Raw genomic sequence first — 18896 nt, 5'->3', positions numbered from 1 at the left:
TCTTCTCTTTACAGAGATCTTTGTTTATTTTCGAGTTTGAAAGAATGAATAAATAAATGTTCGTAGAATATATACCCTAATTATAGTAGAGAAAGATATATTCATTAATGATAGTAATAAATAATTACACAAAACATAAAATTATGAAGAGAATTAAAAACAATTTAAATAAAAATAAATTAGGCTTTTTCAGTAAAACATTTGCATATGGCGCCAATATTCTTTGCTAAAAAAATAAATCTCGAATTATATGTCACGTTCTATATCCCGTTGTTTCGCATCTAGGTAATCATAGTCGAAGATATTGGGTCACATCGTCCGTGTCTATGATGCACGCGACGTCGGCCGGCGTTTATGTTTACATATCACAGCTGATCGAGCTTTTCATCCGTGTTAATTTTGTCAGTCCGTTTATTGGGATGGATCTATCGCTAAAGACGTGGCGAATCGTCGCGATTTCGCCCCTCCCAATCGCCATTTTAACTGAGTTCGGTGTTAGATAGTCACCGTGTTGACTGGCATAATTGATAATTGTCGATAATGTACGTGCACAGATAAGGCCCTTATTTATAAAATTACGTCGACTCATGATCATTGCTCGTCACACGAATATGCTGCGACACGACAAAGGGATCCTCAAGCAATTTTACAACTGCAGAATCCTGCGTGACAGCAGGATCGAGATAGAGGATCTATGGGTGCGTGACGGAAAGATCGTGAATCCGGAAAAGATCTTCTACGACGAGAAAATCAAGCCAGATGTTAGAATAGACTGCGGCGGCGCCCTGATTTCACCAGGATACATAGATGTGCAGATCAACGGTATTTAATTCTTAAATATGCCATTTCTCTTTTTTTTTTTTTTTTTTTTTTTTTTGCTATACAAAAAATTATCATTTTATATGTTGATTATAAGTAAATTAGATTTTTAAATGCAAAATTTAATTTACAAAATGTAGATTATAAGTCACAGAAGCAGAAAAAAAAATTTTGGATAAAAGAAAATTAATTTTGGTACAAAAGTCAAAGATCATAACTTTTTTTCCTCTCTCTTTCTCTCTCTAATTATTATATAATTAATAATTAAAATTAATGCAATAAATATTCTAGCATCTAATAAGAATTCTGTGGTTTTATAAATAAATTAATATTTATATTAGGAGGATTTGGCGTAGATTTCTCATTCAATGTCAATAATATAGAAGAAGGCATTGATAGAGTAGCAAAGGGATTACTAGCACACGGAGTAACATCTTTTTGTCCTACTTTGGTAACATCCCCTAGTGAAGTATACCACAAGATATTACCAAGAATTAAAAAACGAAATGGTGGTAGTCATGGTGCTGGTATACTGGGTGTTCACATAGAAGGACCTTTTATTAGTCCACATAAAAAAGGCGCTCATCCAGAACATTGTATTAAAAAATTTGATCAGGTAACAGAGAGATACGATTAAATCTGTTCTGATTTATATGTATTTAGAATATATTTGTAAAATATTATTCGGTATGTTACCCTTCATTCGTATATTTTTTAATAACATTTCAGGGATTTAAATCAGTTATTGATATGTATGGAGATCTGGACAATGTGTGTATGTTTACAATAGCACCTGAAATTCCAAATGCTATACCTGTTATTGAAGAATTGTGTAGAAGAAATATCAAAGTATCTCTTGGTAAGAAAAAGTTCTAATATTTCAGCAATAAAAGATTATTGTGCCATATTTAAATATATATAAAATATTTTAAAGAGAGATATATTCAATATAAAAGTTATAAAAAATTACAAAAGTTAAATTTTTGCCAAACTTCTTTTTAACATAATTTATGTCACACATTTTAGGACATTCCATAGCAAATTTAAACCAGGGAGAAGAGGCAGTTAAACATGGAGCATCATTTATTACTCATTTGTTCAATGCTATGTTACCTGTAAGCTATAAAATATAAAGTTTTACATAATCGACTTTTATATTTTAAAATTATCTTATATGATATTTTTCAATTTTATCCAGTTTCATCATAGAGATCCAGGATTAGTTGGTCTCTTAACGTCCGATCAAATTCCACCAGGAAGGATTGTTCATTTTGGCATAATCTCTGATGGGATTCACACTCATCCAGCGGCGTTGCGAATCGCTCATAGAACGCACCTCGAAGGTTCATACTTGATTATTATATGTACACTTACCTTACAATACAGTGACAATTTTCATGAGATTAAAATTAAATTTTTTTTTAAGGTCTCGTACTAGTAACAGACGCAATATCAGCACTGGGTTTGGAGGAGGGAATTCATCAGCTAGGACAATTCAAAATAGAAATACGTAAAGGATGCGCTTACATCGCTGGAACGGACACTCTGTGTGGTAGCATGGCTGAGATGTCCAAATGTGTGAGACATTTTAAAGATGCTACAGGTAAATTAAAAACATAAAAACAAATACTAATAAAATATATTATTATGCGGTATGCACAATACTTAGCGATAGAATTGCTTTGTGTAGGTTGCACAATAGTTGAAGCTTTGGAAGCGGCGACTTTGCATCCTGCGAGGAGTCTCGGTATTGATTCTTACAAAGGTGTTCTCAATTTTGGAGCCGATGCTGATTTCATATTACTAGACGAGAAGCTAGAGCTCCTCTCGACATGGATTTCGGGACAATGCGTTTATGAGAAGATTCCTGACAATATAAAACAATTAGAAGCATAAATGTAAGTAGATATCCTGGCATAAAACAGAAATCAATTGTACAAAACAACTGAATATCCTATTTAGCCACTGTACAAATTGACAGTGACAAGTCTACAATAATGTTACAATGATAAAATCTTAAACTTAATTTAAATAGCTTTTGTACATTAAACTGAGATTTTTATGCATTTATATGTATAGTTTTGCTTGAGAATAGATTATCTTATATAAAAAGAGATAAAATTTTATACATTCATACTATATAAAATTTGAAAATTTAATTTTTTTTATTTTTCTGAGTATTGCTTTATGTGAAATCTAAATTTATAGACACTACATTTTTCATGAGTATATGAATGTACTTTGCTACGTGAAAGATATTAGAAAAGTGTATAATACTTTCATGCACTCTTTTTTACTAAGATGTAAATATGTAACAATAAAAGTATTATTTTTTTAAATTTCAAAACTTATACAAAACTTCTATACACCTTCTCATTTGCATATTTGGTCAGATTTTCTTTAACTATATTGTTTTTTTTGTTTTGCTTGTGCTTTATAAGGGTATAAAGATGTCAATATTTAATGGTTTAATGTTGTAAAGATATTTTTACACAATTAAAGAATTAGACATTTATTGCCACGCTATATTAAATTAACGTTTTATTATGTGTGCTAAGTTTTATATTATGTATATAACGTTTCTTTCATGATATAGTCAAAATGCGATAAATTAAATGCTACTTAAAAGAAAGAAAAATATTTAGATTTTCTGAACAATATTGAAATTTTCACTATCATGTATATGCTGCATATTTTTAATATTTGCTTACAGGAATTTTTAAAATTTTTGTGTGATACAGTCTACTAGGTTTTTTAAACGTAATAAACTTTAATTTTACCCATTTTCCACTTTCTATATATGGAATTAGTAATAGTTAATAAAATAAAATAATCAAATAGAAAAATAAAAGAAGAAAAGAACAGGACCTGATTAAATAATGACTAAGATGATTAAAAAAGCAAGAGAGCATGTCTTAGTCAATAAATCATTATGCATTGTGGTTGTCATTAATTAATGAAATTAATAAACTGCATCCTTCAAGTTACAAATATATGCAGAGTGCCTGATGCCAAATGTGTGCGCAGGGGGAATGTCGAGAAGCACCTAGAACACAATGATTTTGTTAATAAATTATATTTACTGGTCATTACATTACACGCAAATTATATTTTATTATTATGTTTCTATGTCTTCTGACACTACATAACTGTTTGTTTAAATTTATATATTTTTATATATTTCTCTCATATATATATATATATATATATATATATGTTATGTTTTTACATATATTGTATTATATACATATATTTATATTATATAAAATATAAATATATATTAATATTTATAAGTAATGTGTTTATGGCGGTACCTTTTCGGGACAATGCGCTCCGGGTCCCGGAATCTGCGAATGATCGTTGGGCAACGAGAAACGGGCGCTTATGCTGTACGCCGGACTTTTCACTCTGACCGTGTCCGGTTTAATGGTCTCGTATGCACCTGGTCCAGGCACGAGAACGCGATCGTCCGTAAAGACCTTTTGTCTACCGGATATCGAGTAGGCAGGTGCCGCTTTCTTGTTGCCTTCCTTGGTTCCGCCGAGAGAGGAGGGGATGTTATATATATTAGGCGCTGAAATATTCAATCGATCTAGTTCTTCAGAAATTCCGTGCTCACGCGGATAATTACATTATTTTTCATAAACCATTTCATCCACCATTTACGTCGTATTTCTTTTTCTGTTTTTTTTTTTTTTTTTTATATATCTATCATATTTTCTTATATATATTTTTATATGTCTGTAATATATTGTATGATATTTTCTCATAAAATTGTCCGATAAGGAATTGCATCTCAATCAAGTGGGTGTGATATACGTGAGCCAAGAGATGGTAAAAAAAGATCAAACTATAATCAATTATTGCGATAGACTAATTCTGTGCATGACATTCCGTGCACGTTTACGTATATGCGAATATAAAATTGCTACGATGTGACATGCTTTGATGTAACATGCATTGACGTTTACCCTGCATCCTTGGGGCTGAAATTGATATATCAGACTAGTTATTTACCTGGAACGCCGTCTGGTCTGTTCGTGGGTGGTCTGAGGCCGAAAGTAAATCGCAATGCTTTCTCCAACAAAAGCATTGCTTTTTCCGGGCTGTATTCGCCGGGACCTGAAATGTTTTATAATTGAAAGATAAATTAAACATTGTAAATTAGATTAAAGATCAACGATAAATTATTGATAAAAAATAAGATCTCGAATATTGCTATTACTTAAAAAAAAAAAAAAAAAAAAAAAAAAAAAATTAAAGACAAAATAACAAAATGCACCTGGTATAGTATCCTTTTTGTCGATCTCGGTTTTAATACCGAAACTGTATTGCGGCGACTTAGATATGTTTACTTTTTCGGGACTGTATGTACCGGGAGCTGTAAATGAATTATAAAATGTTTTTGTATTCTTAAAAAAATGTCAATCATGTTTACCACATTTACATTCCGTATGCTAAAACACATTTACGGAGAACACATAATATTTATTACACATGTTTTATCACAATAATACAATATATCGCAGGAATCGTAGGAATTAAAATATTAGAAGTACATAGAATTTCACACATTACTAAAGATTCTAAAAATCCATAATCTACTTCACTATCTATCTCATTTTTCTTGTCTTTTCACACATAGGTACACATATATTATTAGTGTTGATATATTATTATTGATATACAATTGTTTTTCCGTAGACGATTAGTAGGATATAAAGCCTTAATGTACCTACGACATGCCTACTTTAGACTCGCATAGTATAGCTAAACAATAAGTGTCAGCAAGACAATGATAATATTAAGATAAGATTAAGATAATATTAACATTTCTCCAATTCACACCGATTACCTGGTGTATCGCTAGACCTAAACAAGGGTTTTCTGTTACCGAAACTGAAATAGGGTTTATGTTCCAAATGTTGAGCTTTCTCCGGATAGTAACTACCAGGGCCTACCGAAGCAATCAGATGAAATTAATATTGCTCATTCTAATTCTTTTATATCATATTAATAGAAAAAAAACAGTCGATTAATTCTTTGTTAGTTTTCACACCGTTACCTGGTATATCGCGGGACTTATGGAAGGGTTTTCTACTACCGAAACTGAAATAGTGTTTATGTTCCAGATTTAGAATTTTCTCCGGAGTGTAATCGGCAGGGCCTGCCAAAAGCAATCAGAAAATAATGTCATTCATTATTCGATTATCATCTTCTTTTTCTACTACCGTGTATCGCGTTAGCCCATTTAGAAAACGATTATTAAAGACGCAATGTTAATGTCGGATTAATCCACACACCGTTACCTGGTGTATCTTTAGGTTTATCCAAAGGTTTCCTATCACCAAAACTGTAATAGGGTTTATGTTCCAGATTTAGAGCTTTCTCTGGTTTGTAATCAGCGGGGCCTACAGAGGCGAGGCAATCAAAAAAAATTAATGTTGTTTATTTACTATTCTCACTCATTAAATTCTCTCTTCGCGCGTTAACAGTCCAAGAAGATTAATCCAGATGATTCTCACCTGGATTGTCGTTCAATTTTCCTGGTGTTCCTTTTCCGGTCAAACTATACTGCGGCCCCTTGTCCAGGTTTACTTTCTCGGGACTATACGTGCCAGGCGCTGCGACAACACATTTGTATAAAAAAATTAGTAATTATCGAGAACATTACAGTCGCGTTTGGAAAAAATATCGAAACGTACCGGGAACGTCGTCAGGCTTCGGTGCAGATCCTTTTCCAGTCAAACTATATTGCGGCCCTTTGTCTAAATTTACCTTCTCTGGGCTATAAGCACCAGGTGCTGAAAGAAGTGAACATGAATCCGACGTATAGTAAGCTTATATTAAAATAACGAAATATAAAAAATACAATGTGCTCTCTTAATTTAAAATTTCGCGATACAGATTAAGCATGATCTGTATTAATTATACCTGGTGTATCGCTGGGTTTATCAAGAGACGTTCGAAGTCCAAAACTGTACTTTGGAGTGGTGTCCAATTTTACTTTTTCAGGCGAGTACGCGCCAGGCGCTAAAAATTTTGCTTTGTTACACTGATATATCGAAGAAATACATATTTTACGTGTATTTTTACACACCTGGTGTATCAGCGGGTTTCTCAGTAGGCCCTTTGCCCATCAAGCTGTATTGCGGTCCTTTATCCAAATTCACTTTTTCTGGGCTATAAGCTCCAGGTGCTGCACGAAAGAAATAAATGTAAACACAATAACAATTCAGCTCGTGTGAAGTAAAATATGTTTTATAACCACTCTAACCTGGTGTATCGCTAGGCTTGTCCAGGAGGGGTCTAAGACCGAAACTGTATTGCGGTGTATTATCCAATTTTACTTTCTCGGGCGAGTATGTACCAGGTGCTGTGAAAATCGTGTTGTTATATTATTTATTTTAAAAAGATACGTATTTCTCATACATGTTTTTAGATACCTGGTGTATCTGCAAGTTTTTCGGCGGGTCCCTTGCCAGTCAAACTGTACTGCGGTCCTTTATCCAAATTTACTTTTTCTGGACTGTAAGTACCAGGCGCTGTAGGATAAAAGCTAAATGAGAATATGCGATGAAGACTTTAAATTTAATGTATTATTCGTATTTAATTACCTGGCGTATCGCTGGTTTTGTCCGGGGCATGCCTAATTCCGAAACTATATCTTGGCGTATTATCCAATTTAACTTTTTCGGGAGCATATGTGCCGGGCGCTAAAAACCGCAGTATTATGTAATTTATATTTAAAGATTATATATATATATCTCTTTTCACACGCTCAATTTTTACATACCTGGTGTATCCGTGGGCTTCTCGGCAAGTCCTTTTCCAGTCAAACTATACTGCGGTCCTTTATCCAAGTTTATTTTTTCCGGGCTGTAAGTACCAGGCGCTACAGGATAAAGACTAGATGAGAATATGCGATGAGGACTTACGAGTTTTATATTAAATGCAATGTATTATTTGTATTTAATTACCTGGTGTATCGCTGGTTTTGTCTAGGGCGTGCTTAACTCCGAAACTATATCTTGGTGTATTATCCAATCTGACTTTTTCGGGGAAATATGTGCCGGGCGCTAAAAACCGCAGAATTATATAATTTATATTTAAAGATTATATATCTCTCTTCACACGCTCAATTTTTATATACCTGGTGTATCCGTGGGCTTCTCGACAGGTCCTTTCCCAGTTAAACTGTACTGCGGTCCTTTATCCAAATTTACTTTTTCTGGACTGTAAGCACCTGGGGCTAAGATATAGAAACAAACGCATGTAATAATTACTATGAAATGATGGTACAATATTGTGTGTAATATATCATTATAATAATATATTAATTACCCGGAGTATCACTAGATTTCTCCAGAGCAGGTCTAATTCCGAAACTGTATTGTGGCGTGGTATCTAATTTAACTTTTTCGGGACTGTATGTTCCAGGTGCTGAAAATTTTGCATTTATTCATCATTACATCATTAGGTTCTATATTTTTAAATTTATTAGCATTAAATGTAACTGTATATTTGTTTTTAAATCTTATTCTTATATTTCATTATCTCATTTTTATATTGAACATGCGACAATTGTATTTTATTAATAATCTGTATATATAAGTAAATACTGAAAAAGATAAATATACAAGATAAATATAAATTACAATTTGTATACAAATATAAATTTATATCTACGGTTTTTATCACACCTGGTGTGTCGACGGGTTTCTCGGTAGGTCCCTTGCCACTCAAACTATATTGGGGCCCTTTATTCAGATTCACCTTTTCAGGACTATAAGTACCGGGTGCTAAAAAAGAAAAAAATACATACAATGTTTTTTTACATTCTGATAATAGATAGCCTACTATACGTACCTGGTGTGTCGCTTGGCTTTTCCACAGCGGGTCTTAGTCCAAAACTGAATTGCGGTGATGGGTCCAGCCTTACTTTTTCGGGACAATATGCGCCTGGCGCTATCCAAGAGAAAAATTTATATTACTTTATTGTATTTTTTTTTGTAGAATATATACGACTATCTCTATATGTACCTGGTGTTCCGTTACATTTTTCGACTCGGCCTTTTCCAGTTAAACTGTACTGAGGACCCTTCTCTAAATTTACTTTCTCCGGACTGTATGTTCCGGGTGCTATAAAATGAGACAAAAAGAAAAACGAGGATTGTAAGATAAGAGAATAAATGCATTTATGACGAATGTGTATAAATAGAAAATAAAACGTCTATTTAAGTTCTCTTTGATTTAATAAATATGAGAGGAGATATATCATAGATAGTTCAATTTACTTGTAACTAATATTCTTCAATCTTATAAAATGCTACTATCGAAAAAAAAAAATCTTTTGATAACTGTATATACCTATATGTACATACATACTTTTATAAAAGAAAATAAATAAGATTTATATTCTTGTAATAATATTAGATAAGATTAAATTTATTTCGATATCAAACTACACGCGTTTGTATCTAAAGAGAGATTTTAAATTATACTTTGAAATCTTGACTCTCTCTTTCATATTACCTGGCGTGTCGCTCGGTTTATTGAGCGACGTTCTAAGTCCGAACGTAAACTGCGGTGTACTATCCAGCCTCGTTTTCTTGGGATGATAAGTACCTGGAGCTAGACACACTTGTCGATAAATTTTACAAGTTTCCAATTTCCGTGAGCGGCAATTTTCTACTTGCATTTACCACCAAGTCTCTCTAGATTAATAGACGTGGAGAGGGATGGATATTGATAGGGTGTGAAGGTACACAAAAAGGAGGACATTCAACATATCGCGAGACATGCAGCAACTTACTTTATGGCGATAAGCGACACTACTCTGTCAATGTTTTACGTATGCAGCTAGCAATTTTAATTACACTCTATCAATTTAATTGCACATTTCTAAATATCGAATACTATTACGAGAAAATATACGTTTTGTTACCTACTATATTTTTTTTATATATTTACCACTATATTAATCAAACCTATACTATATTAATCACAATTATTCTTAGCTACGTCATAGATATCACACGTGCAGAAGTAATTACGGTGGAGAGAAGACTCAGAAGTAGAAATTGTTGCTACTACAATTTTACGAGAGATTTATGGTGCTTTTTGATAAGTTCATTACGCGTTCAAATCTCTAAATTACGTGGGTGTCTTAATGTTTACAAGACTACAAGATTATTTATAAAAGAAACCACTAGTCTGTACCTAAGCAGCGATTCTTCGGCGATAATAGTTTCGTATATCGATTTTTGAGGTGCTACTCTTCAAACGAAGTCCCATGCGGCTAACCGCGATTACTTGCGGTGTGGCATCGATTATCCTAAACACTACACATACACACATGGTATCCATATAATAATGTTATGTAGCACACATAAATTTCTTGACAATTTATACATATCTCTCTTTTTCAGTCTATTAATCATTAAAGAATTTTTTTACAATATATTATACTTTGACAATTTACAATATATTATATTTTGAAAAACATTTGACTGATAAAAATATATCACTCCTTGTGGAGTAAAAACAAGAAAGTTATTTTAAATGCGATGAAATTAAATAACATTCACAATAATTATTACAATATTAATATACAATTTTAAATAATGCAATTTTATTTTGTTACGTTATACATTATTGGTGAATTTTATTAATGTACAGAGTTTCAATCGACATGCCAAATTTAACGTTGCGTTTAGTGTTTTATTATATTCTTTTGCAAACTTATGCGTTTTTCTTATTATTTATTGGAAATTAGCATACAAAGTATTCGAGCCATGATTATTTAAGTTGCATATAATTACCGGGAATATCACTCAGTCTTTCCGACACAGTTTTTATGCCAAAAGAGAACGCTGCTGCTGCTTTGCAGTAGAAATTCATGATTTCAGCGCGATAGTCGGCCTGTGCTACGATCGAGATGCAATGTTTCATGTTTCGATATTTATTGTGGCGTGATACGACGTAAGTGGTGCCTCGATTGGGTGTGTATTTTGTTCATATCAAATTTCTTTATGTGGCTCAAGTTTAGAGCGTTCTTGGAGCGAATTTTTAAAATTAAATAAAATAATAAAAAATGGTTCTATTTATATTTAAAATAATAAAATAACAATAAAAAAGTATATTTAAAGTGAAAAATGTAATAAAATAATTAAAAAGATTCAAACTACTACATATAAACATGTTTAAAAATTGATTGCGGCCCTCTCTGCGCTTGGAACAAAAATTTGAAAGTATGATGGCATGCCTCGGAATCATCCACGGAACACGTATACGGCGAAAGAATGTTATGAGCGGAAGTCTTCCGGGCTTTGCTTCCGGACAGATTATTTTTTTCTAATCGTGGATGATTCCGAGGCATGCCACCATACTTTCAAATTTTGGTTCCAAGCGCAGAGAGGGCCGCAATCAAGTTTTAAACATGTTTATATGTAGTAGTTTGAATCTTTTTAATTATTTTATTACATTTGTCACTTTAAATATACTTTTTTATTGTTATTTTATTATTTTAAATATAAATAGAACTATTTTTTATTATTTTATTTAATTTTAAAAATTCGCTCCTAGAACGCTCCAAACTTCAGCCACATATTTCTTTCTTTTCCGAAAAGTGAAATATTTTCGTTAATAATATCTATTGCAGTGATCTGTATTTAATAGATTCGTGAAATTATGTATTTCGAATATATGAAACGACATAAATATTTTTTTAAATGAATTAACTTACGTAATTTTTATATTTAATAAAATAAATATGATTGGATGAATATAGCACATTTTTCACGAACTTTTACAATCGCACGCTAAACGAGTTTCAGAGTTTTTCTCAATTCTGAAACTCTTGAAAAATTGTTGCAATCTCACATTATTTAAGTTTCTACTTACCGGGTGTACAGCTGATTTTCTCGAGTTGCGTTTTAACACCAAAGGAATATTTCGGCGAGCTATCTAGAATTATCTTTTGCGCCTTCTGCGGATTGTAGTCGCCCGGTGCCGGTGTAATTTCCGGTTTCGTCGATTTCGTTCGGCCGTGCAGTGACAAGGCAGGTGCACCATCCTTTCCTAAAAGATTTTTAAGTCGTCATATACTACGTTATTTATAATTTGCATATATATTTAATATACATAATTAATCATAATTACAAGGTTTTTATTAAGTATTATAAATATTGCAATTCTTATAAAAATTTATTTTGTATTATTTTTTTGTAGACACATCTAAAAAAGAAAACGCTCAAGATTAAAATATTCTAATCTTTAATTTCAAGAATTAGAAATTTCTCATACAAATACGATAACGTAAAGCTTACGTAGAAATACAAATTGAAAATTAATGTGATGAATTGAAGCATGTATTGTATCTTCAAATCAGTCTTTTAAAGTTATATGCATGTCGATCGCGTGTAGAGTGCTTGTTCTATTCAAGCACAAGGTGAAGGAATTTCGTGAACGTTAGCTATTAAAATGTATCATTCTGGAATATTGGGTTTGGAGTTTGGTCGATACTTTGACCGACGCATAGCGGAACTTGCAAGTTCGCGAAGGAATGGCGTATTTAATGTGTATTATAACTCATTTCACTTATCATTATTATTGTATTCTGTTTCCTACTTTATCATAAAAAAATAATAGTGTTGTTTCTATATTATTTATTTTAAATTTTTGTTAAATATTTTAATCTATTAATGGATCTATATAAACACTTTATATTTAATTATTCATATTTTAAACTCATTGATAAAAAATTTTGTAAAACACGAATATTTTATTTATGACGTATTTACCTTTTGCACTAAGTCCAGAGACATTGTACTGTCCAGGGCCAGGTCCAGGACTATTGTTTTTCGCCGAGTGTCTGAAAATTTTAGTGATGGTTGTTTGTACATAAAATTACGTTAGGTGTGCTTATAAGATTTGAACAAAAATTCATATTAAATAACAATCGTGATAATCAGATTTGCAATATGAAACCGTGAACATTTTATTTTTCCAAATATAATGCATTATAGCAATTTATAAAATTAATAAAGAAGCATACATATAAAAAAATAATCTAAAAAACTGAAATTATCTATATTAATTCTACCTGCTGCCAAAGGAAAATGCTGGTGCCCTTTCTCGTTTAGAATCTGGAACTGTTTTTCCTGTAAACGTTACATCAATTTTCATGTTGTACAATGCCGTAGATATTATCGAAGAAAATCTGATAAAAAATATTTACGTAAGTAACTTAAATGAGAGAGACGCTAAAGAAGAGAAGAAACATTGTAAGGCAACATTATTATTACAGTGCGGAAGTACGGCCGTCTCTTTAATTATTACAGTTCCGCGTGCAACTTGTATGCTTATAAATGCGTAACGATCGATATGCAATCGTATGGATCATGGCTGTACACGATATGTTAATTAATACGTTCGCAATCTCGCGCACGCGACCGCGAAAATGATCGTCGACGAGCCAATTCTCATGAATTATCAGACTCCTATTATCCATTGTGTTTTTCAATAAAAGAAGCTTAATGAATTGCCGTTGAAAATCGTTTGCGAAGGTAATGAACATAATTATTGGATTTTAATAATTTCTAAGATATTACACTGTTCCATTTTCTCTCGAAAAATTAATTTTAATGAACAAAATTACAAGAGAAATTATTAAGGGATTATTAAAGTAAAGTAGATAATTATTATTTATTTATGTTAACTTTTATGAGAAGTGAACGTAATTCTTACCGATTAGCGGCGGTAAAGTTACACAGGCTGGCCCTGGGCTACTATATTCGGCAGCAATCGGACCTCGTCTTTTCGTAGGTGTCCAAGGTCTCTGTGTCACTCCAACCATGTTGCTGAAAGGGTGTTCCCTGCTTTAAAAAATTTATAATATAAGGTAACCTGTTTTAAAATATAGTGAGAGAAGAAAATAATAATATATAAATATATAATATAATTATTAAAATATATCTAATAAAATATAATTTTGAATTACGTTAATGTATTAATATATAATACTATGCATCTCTCTCTGTAGAGTATATAATACATTATATAATAAGATATATTAATTTTCTAGAAATTCATAGAATTGTATGTCGGTCTTTTAAAAGCAAGTGACAGATTTAAATCACAGGCACTATAAAAGAACATATATATATTCGAATAATTTACATGTCTTGTAGGATATTTTAATTTTTAATCTCTCCAGAAAATCATTCTTGAAAAATACACAAGTTGTAAAGTTTTCTGTTTCGCAGTAAAGGATATTTAAATTATTTAAGTGTGTGCCAATGTTAAAATGCGCATCCCTAAGGAGTCCGCGAAACTTCACGGATAATCGCGAAATTCTCTCCGGTAAACAACGAAATGCGTGTTGAACGCAACGTCCATGAATTATGCAATGGAGGTCGACCTCGGGGGCATGATACAGAAACGATTCATGGCGAACCATATAAGAGCATGTCCGTGATGGGCATACGCGGCGATCGCCCACCGAGTTCAGGCCCATCTCCCGGACGATTTTCAAAAATGCCCGAATGCACGGTAGCCGATGATGATGATGATGATGATAATGATGACTCATGACCCACTTGCCATGCGGAGCAACGCGTGATGCGTTGATCACCGATGCATAAAATGCACTGTACTTTCTATTGGAATCCGGACTGTTCCGGACAATTTACAATTTTCTAGTAATTTCTGGAATTTACAATAACTTTCTCTTTTTTTCACAGTCTTTACTTTCCATACCATAATAATTTCGATATAATTTTTTTCACACAATTTCAAGTTCAACAGATTTAGAGCCCGTGTTTCTCGAGAATTATATAATTTGGAATCTTTTTTCTAGGAAATTCTTTTACTTATTATTATCTTAAAATAAAAAAAAAGATTTTTTTTTCTTTATTTCGCAAAAAATAATGTCAAATGATTAAAACAAAAAAAATATTAAACCCATATAACAGCGTTATTAATATTTGATATTAGATCATATCCCGATTTTGCACACATCAACAAAAAAATCTTAGAAGCCGCACGTAATTTAATAAACGGCACCCACGACATGCAAAATGTTTTATAATGATTGAATTCTGCGGATGATTACCGAATATGGCAGAGATGATCGAGAGTGCGTTACTCACTTATGCCGAATTTCTTACATCATCGCTCATTATGATATTTTGATCAAATGAATTACGCTAGAATGAAGGGAAACTCAAATGCAAAGTGTGAAACAGTGAAAAAGAAACCATGAAATATTAAGTAAAAATTAACTTATGCTATTTATATTTTAATACAAGATTCACATCTTGAGGTGATTTATTTTGAAAAATTTTTAGAAATGTAATTTTAATAGCAATAATTGCTACTATCATTAATTGTCAATCGAATGTTGCCACTTAACGCGGAAATCTATAGGAAGTATTAATAACGTTGTAAGCGACATTATTCGTCTCTTTTCCATTCGCGCATCATATACTATATATATCTAAATGACATCACGTTGTATGGACATACGATAAAAACGCGACTGTATGTCGAATACGTTCGCCGTATATCCATATTAAGGTGACACATGGTATATGTATATCGATACACACGCAGCATTTCATTAGCCAAATACGGGAATGAAAGTGGAATGGCAAATCCGATACATAAGAGATACACGAGAGTACAAATGTACTGTAACGTTGCCAAAATTGGAGGGAGAGATTGAGAAACATCCGTGAGAAAAAATGCGAATCCCTTATAAAATAAGTGACTTTCTTAAGGAATAATTTCACTCTTCTTCTTCGTGTAACTTATTGATGGAAAAAAAGTTTATTTTATCAATAAGCTCTCTCATTTAAATAATAAATTTTATGTCAAAATTTTATTACGACTTAAACGACAATCTATATAATTCATGTAGACGACAGACTGACGTTTCTCGCAATCATTGTCCGCTAGCGACATTAACTATCCAAGAAATTTCAAGGATATTCTATTACGTTTTACTATCAAGAAGTTTGTAACATTATTATTTGGAATATTAGAACATGAATGACAGAAAAATATTACACTAATATTAAAGTAAATCAGGATCCTCATCTCCCCAAGTTGACTTAATTATAATGAATAAGATTTATCGATATTGATGCGTTATTTGGAACAAGAAACATAAAAATTTATTTCTCGATATATATGTTGAATAATACGAGAAAGATGAGCGTTGCAAATTAGTATTTTTTATTTTCCTTGTTATAATTATATCGCTGTTGCTCTCAGTAAAATAAAAATTATAATAATACATTGCTACATATTATTATTTGAATAATATCGCATCGTACTGATAATTACGTGTGAAAAATCATACATATTTTTATATTAAATTCACACAAAGACAAAGTCTTTAAAAATTCTCTAGCACATTTGTTTTATTTAATAGAATTTAATATTCTTCTCACTTTTTTGTGCATAATATTAATATCTGTACTTTTGTGTGTGTGTGTGTGTGAAGATTGACTGAATAAATACAATCTTCGAATTAGTATGTAATAGAGAAAGAAAGAGAGAGAGAGGGAGAGAGAGTGAGAAAAAAGAGCTAGCAATTTAGTTAAAAATAATAATATCATATATACTTATTCTCTCTCTCTCTCTTTCTCGATAAAATATCCTTGAGATTTTCCAAATATTGTGTTATTCACAGAGAGTGTCAACATCACAGAGCGATGTCGGTGAGAACATTGATTAACACTGTAGGCTATTCTTTACAAAATGTAAATTTATAATTAAATTGACATGAAATTTGTTATTAAAATGAGAGCTTATTAATAAAATATTTTTCTGTAAATTATCGGTTAAAGTATTAGCAATTTAAGAATATAATAAGATATATTAATGATTATCATTCTGATATTAATGATTATCATTCTATCGATATTTTATTAATGGAGCGAAAAATTTCTGGAATGTTTTTTTTATAATCCATGATCTCTTCAAATATTCCTATATTAATCAGCGTTTAAACATTGTTTAATAATTAAAAATTGTTTTGAAACAGCGAATGTTTCTAAGATGATATAGTCACAAGTCTACAGAGAACACTGCTTCCCAATATTTAAGATATAAGATGTTAATAATTAATGTCATTATTATTTTTTTTGCAAACTGATTCAAAATCTATACATATGATATGTATCTGATCTTGTACTTTGATATCTTTTTATGTCAATAATATCATCGAGTAAACATTGACATTAATCTTTCACAACCTTCATAGGACGTTTGTGTCATTCCGCGAACTTTCGCGCAAAGTTTTAATGTATTCCTATATTACTTTTAATCATCACAAATGAGTTTACTTACTCAGTATCAATAAAAAGTCCGTAATTGAGAGATATGTATGTCAGCAAATGTTTCGAACAATCGATTGTCTTATCAGTGAGATGATTTCGCTGGCTCAATTGCCGCCGATTAAGTGAGACCTGCCTTTGACAGCTGGTAATAGACACTTGGATGTACACCTGAGACGCGTCGATCTGCGACTGATTGTAAGTAAACGTCAAGGTATCGCGGCATGTTTCCCGGAATCCGCGTTCCCCACCTTTTGCGATTCGCAATGACTGGGAGAATCTGAAACGCAAGCGCCTGAGGATAGCTTACCTTGCGTGCAAAGATGAGGCATATCGTTCGCGTAGAATTCAATATGCATGAAGGAGACGAATCTGAATTATTTGTGTAATAAAAATTTAAAATAAATATTAATAAAAAAGATTTTCGCGTTCCTCAAATATTATAATTTGAATTTAATATCCAATTTTTCTCTATATTTTTATTATCTTTAAATAATCATGAATAAATTTAATAATACAGTGACCTTATAATAATATCATTGAAGAATCAATCAAATCGAAAACTTTCAATCTGAATGATTTTCTCAATCACTGCAACTTATTTTATTTAATTAAATTTAAAATTTAATCAATCGATTAAAATTGAACTTTTCGGACATTCTACAGATACAGATTTTATTAACTTTTTCATTGCCAAGAAGTAATTACTCTTATCTTTGATACAAGAATGTACTTTCTTAATGTGCAGTCTCAACTAATTTTTTTCTTTGTTACCTATTTGCTACCATTTATCAGCATAGTCCAGTTAGTAAATGTTCGTCAGCAGAAAAAAAACAGTTGGTCAGCAATCAGCAGATAAAGAACGTACAATTTATCTTATCAAAATTTATGTCTATATAATTTACGGAGTTTTCGTTATGGCGTAAGTTTCTAATTTTAGCCGATCTTTTTTGTCTCGGTGGCCAGTACATGGTAAGGTTGACAGAGACCGAGGATAGAGATCGGGAATGTCAAGGAATGCGTAGGTTGCGAAATCCGTGTATAGCCGATAATGGAAGCAAGAGGACAATGCCATCACATATTTAAATAGCTAAATTTGTCGTCACGTGCCGTTATTCTGCAAATGAGAAATAAAAGGTAAATTTCGAACTATTTTTTTCAGTATAAATCAAAATAAATACAGGATATCTCTTGCTTAGAGAAGAATTCAAAAAGAAGCTATTTTTTTTCATTTTTAAACGATAAAACAGTATTCAAAATATTGAGAAAATAAAGTTAAAACATAATTGTCATTTGTTATTCAATTTTTAATCACTTGTAATTGAATAATTTATTATGTTTCAACATGAGAGAGAAGAAAATATCGATTATTGCAAAAATCGACTACTGGTCAAACAATCTGTCATTAAATTTAAACTACGAAATTCCAAAATATTTTGCATAAACGTAATTATTTCACATTTTTGCAATATACTAACCGAACATGAAAAAAATAATAAATTAGCTATGTGTTTTTCATCGACGGTCCACAGTGATAATGAATTTTCCTTATGATCGTGCGAAACTCTCATCTCTCATCACGGCCGTGTTTTAAGTGACATTTTATTTTTTACTTGAAATGTGATCCACCGAGATTGAAGGATAGTCTATTCCTAAGAAAACCGGTTAAACCATTATACTTATATGTTGGCGTGCGAAGAGACACTGTTGCAAGTCACGAGAGCGTGTTGA

The 18896-nt window shown here is 31.7% G+C and overlaps 2 protein-coding genes across 10 annotated transcripts; one reads left to right on the top strand and one right to left on the bottom strand.

Moving 5' to 3' along the window:
- Positions 1 to 306: 306 nt before the first annotated feature.
- On the top strand, positions 307 to 2715 carry LOC140665472 (N-acetylglucosamine-6-phosphate deacetylase). Its single transcript, XM_072891640.1, has 7 exons — positions 307 to 822; positions 1161 to 1435; positions 1549 to 1678; positions 1846 to 1934; positions 2018 to 2162; positions 2246 to 2422; positions 2510 to 2715. Exons 1-7 carry the CDS (start codon positions 588 to 590, stop codon positions 2713 to 2715), a joined length of 1257 nt encoding a protein of 418 aa, XP_072747741.1. The 5' UTR covers positions 307 to 587.
- LOC140665468 (uncharacterized) lies at positions 2447 to 18800 on the bottom strand. Of its 9 annotated transcripts, none has more exons than XM_072891623.1 (30): positions 18644 to 18800; positions 18071 to 18282; positions 17179 to 17445; positions 13570 to 13700; positions 12926 to 12983; positions 12624 to 12694; positions 11725 to 11901; positions 10644 to 10748; positions 9355 to 9453; positions 8863 to 8961; positions 8689 to 8787; positions 8523 to 8621; positions 8164 to 8262; positions 7973 to 8071; positions 7800 to 7898; positions 7616 to 7714; positions 7437 to 7535; positions 7266 to 7364; positions 7097 to 7195; positions 6920 to 7018; positions 6754 to 6852; positions 6525 to 6623; positions 6345 to 6443; positions 6123 to 6230; positions 5885 to 5986; positions 5675 to 5776; positions 5102 to 5200; positions 4837 to 4941; positions 4134 to 4393; positions 2447 to 3865 (listed from the first exon to the last, which is right to left on the bottom strand). In XM_072891623.1, exons 2-30 carry the CDS (start codon positions 18238 to 18240, stop codon positions 3782 to 3784), a joined length of 3324 nt encoding a protein of 1107 aa, XP_072747724.1. In that variant the 5' UTR covers positions 18241 to 18282; positions 18644 to 18800; the 3' UTR covers positions 2447 to 3781. The 9 variants fall into 9 exon arrangements, with proteins under 9 accessions (XP_072747724.1, XP_072747726.1, XP_072747725.1 ...); XM_072891625.1 differs by having other exon boundaries at positions 6129 to 6230; XM_072891624.1 differs by having other exon boundaries at positions 13570 to 13697.
- Positions 18801 to 18896: the final 96 nt, after the last annotated feature.

This window comes from Anoplolepis gracilipes, chromosome 4, assembly GCF_047496725.1.
Source record: "Anoplolepis gracilipes chromosome 4, ASM4749672v1, whole genome shotgun sequence".
NCBI lineage: Eukaryota > Metazoa > Arthropoda > Insecta > Hymenoptera > Formicidae > Anoplolepis > Anoplolepis gracilipes.
Note: the sequence above shows the minus strand (reverse complement) of the source record. Positions and strands in the feature narration are given on the sequence as shown.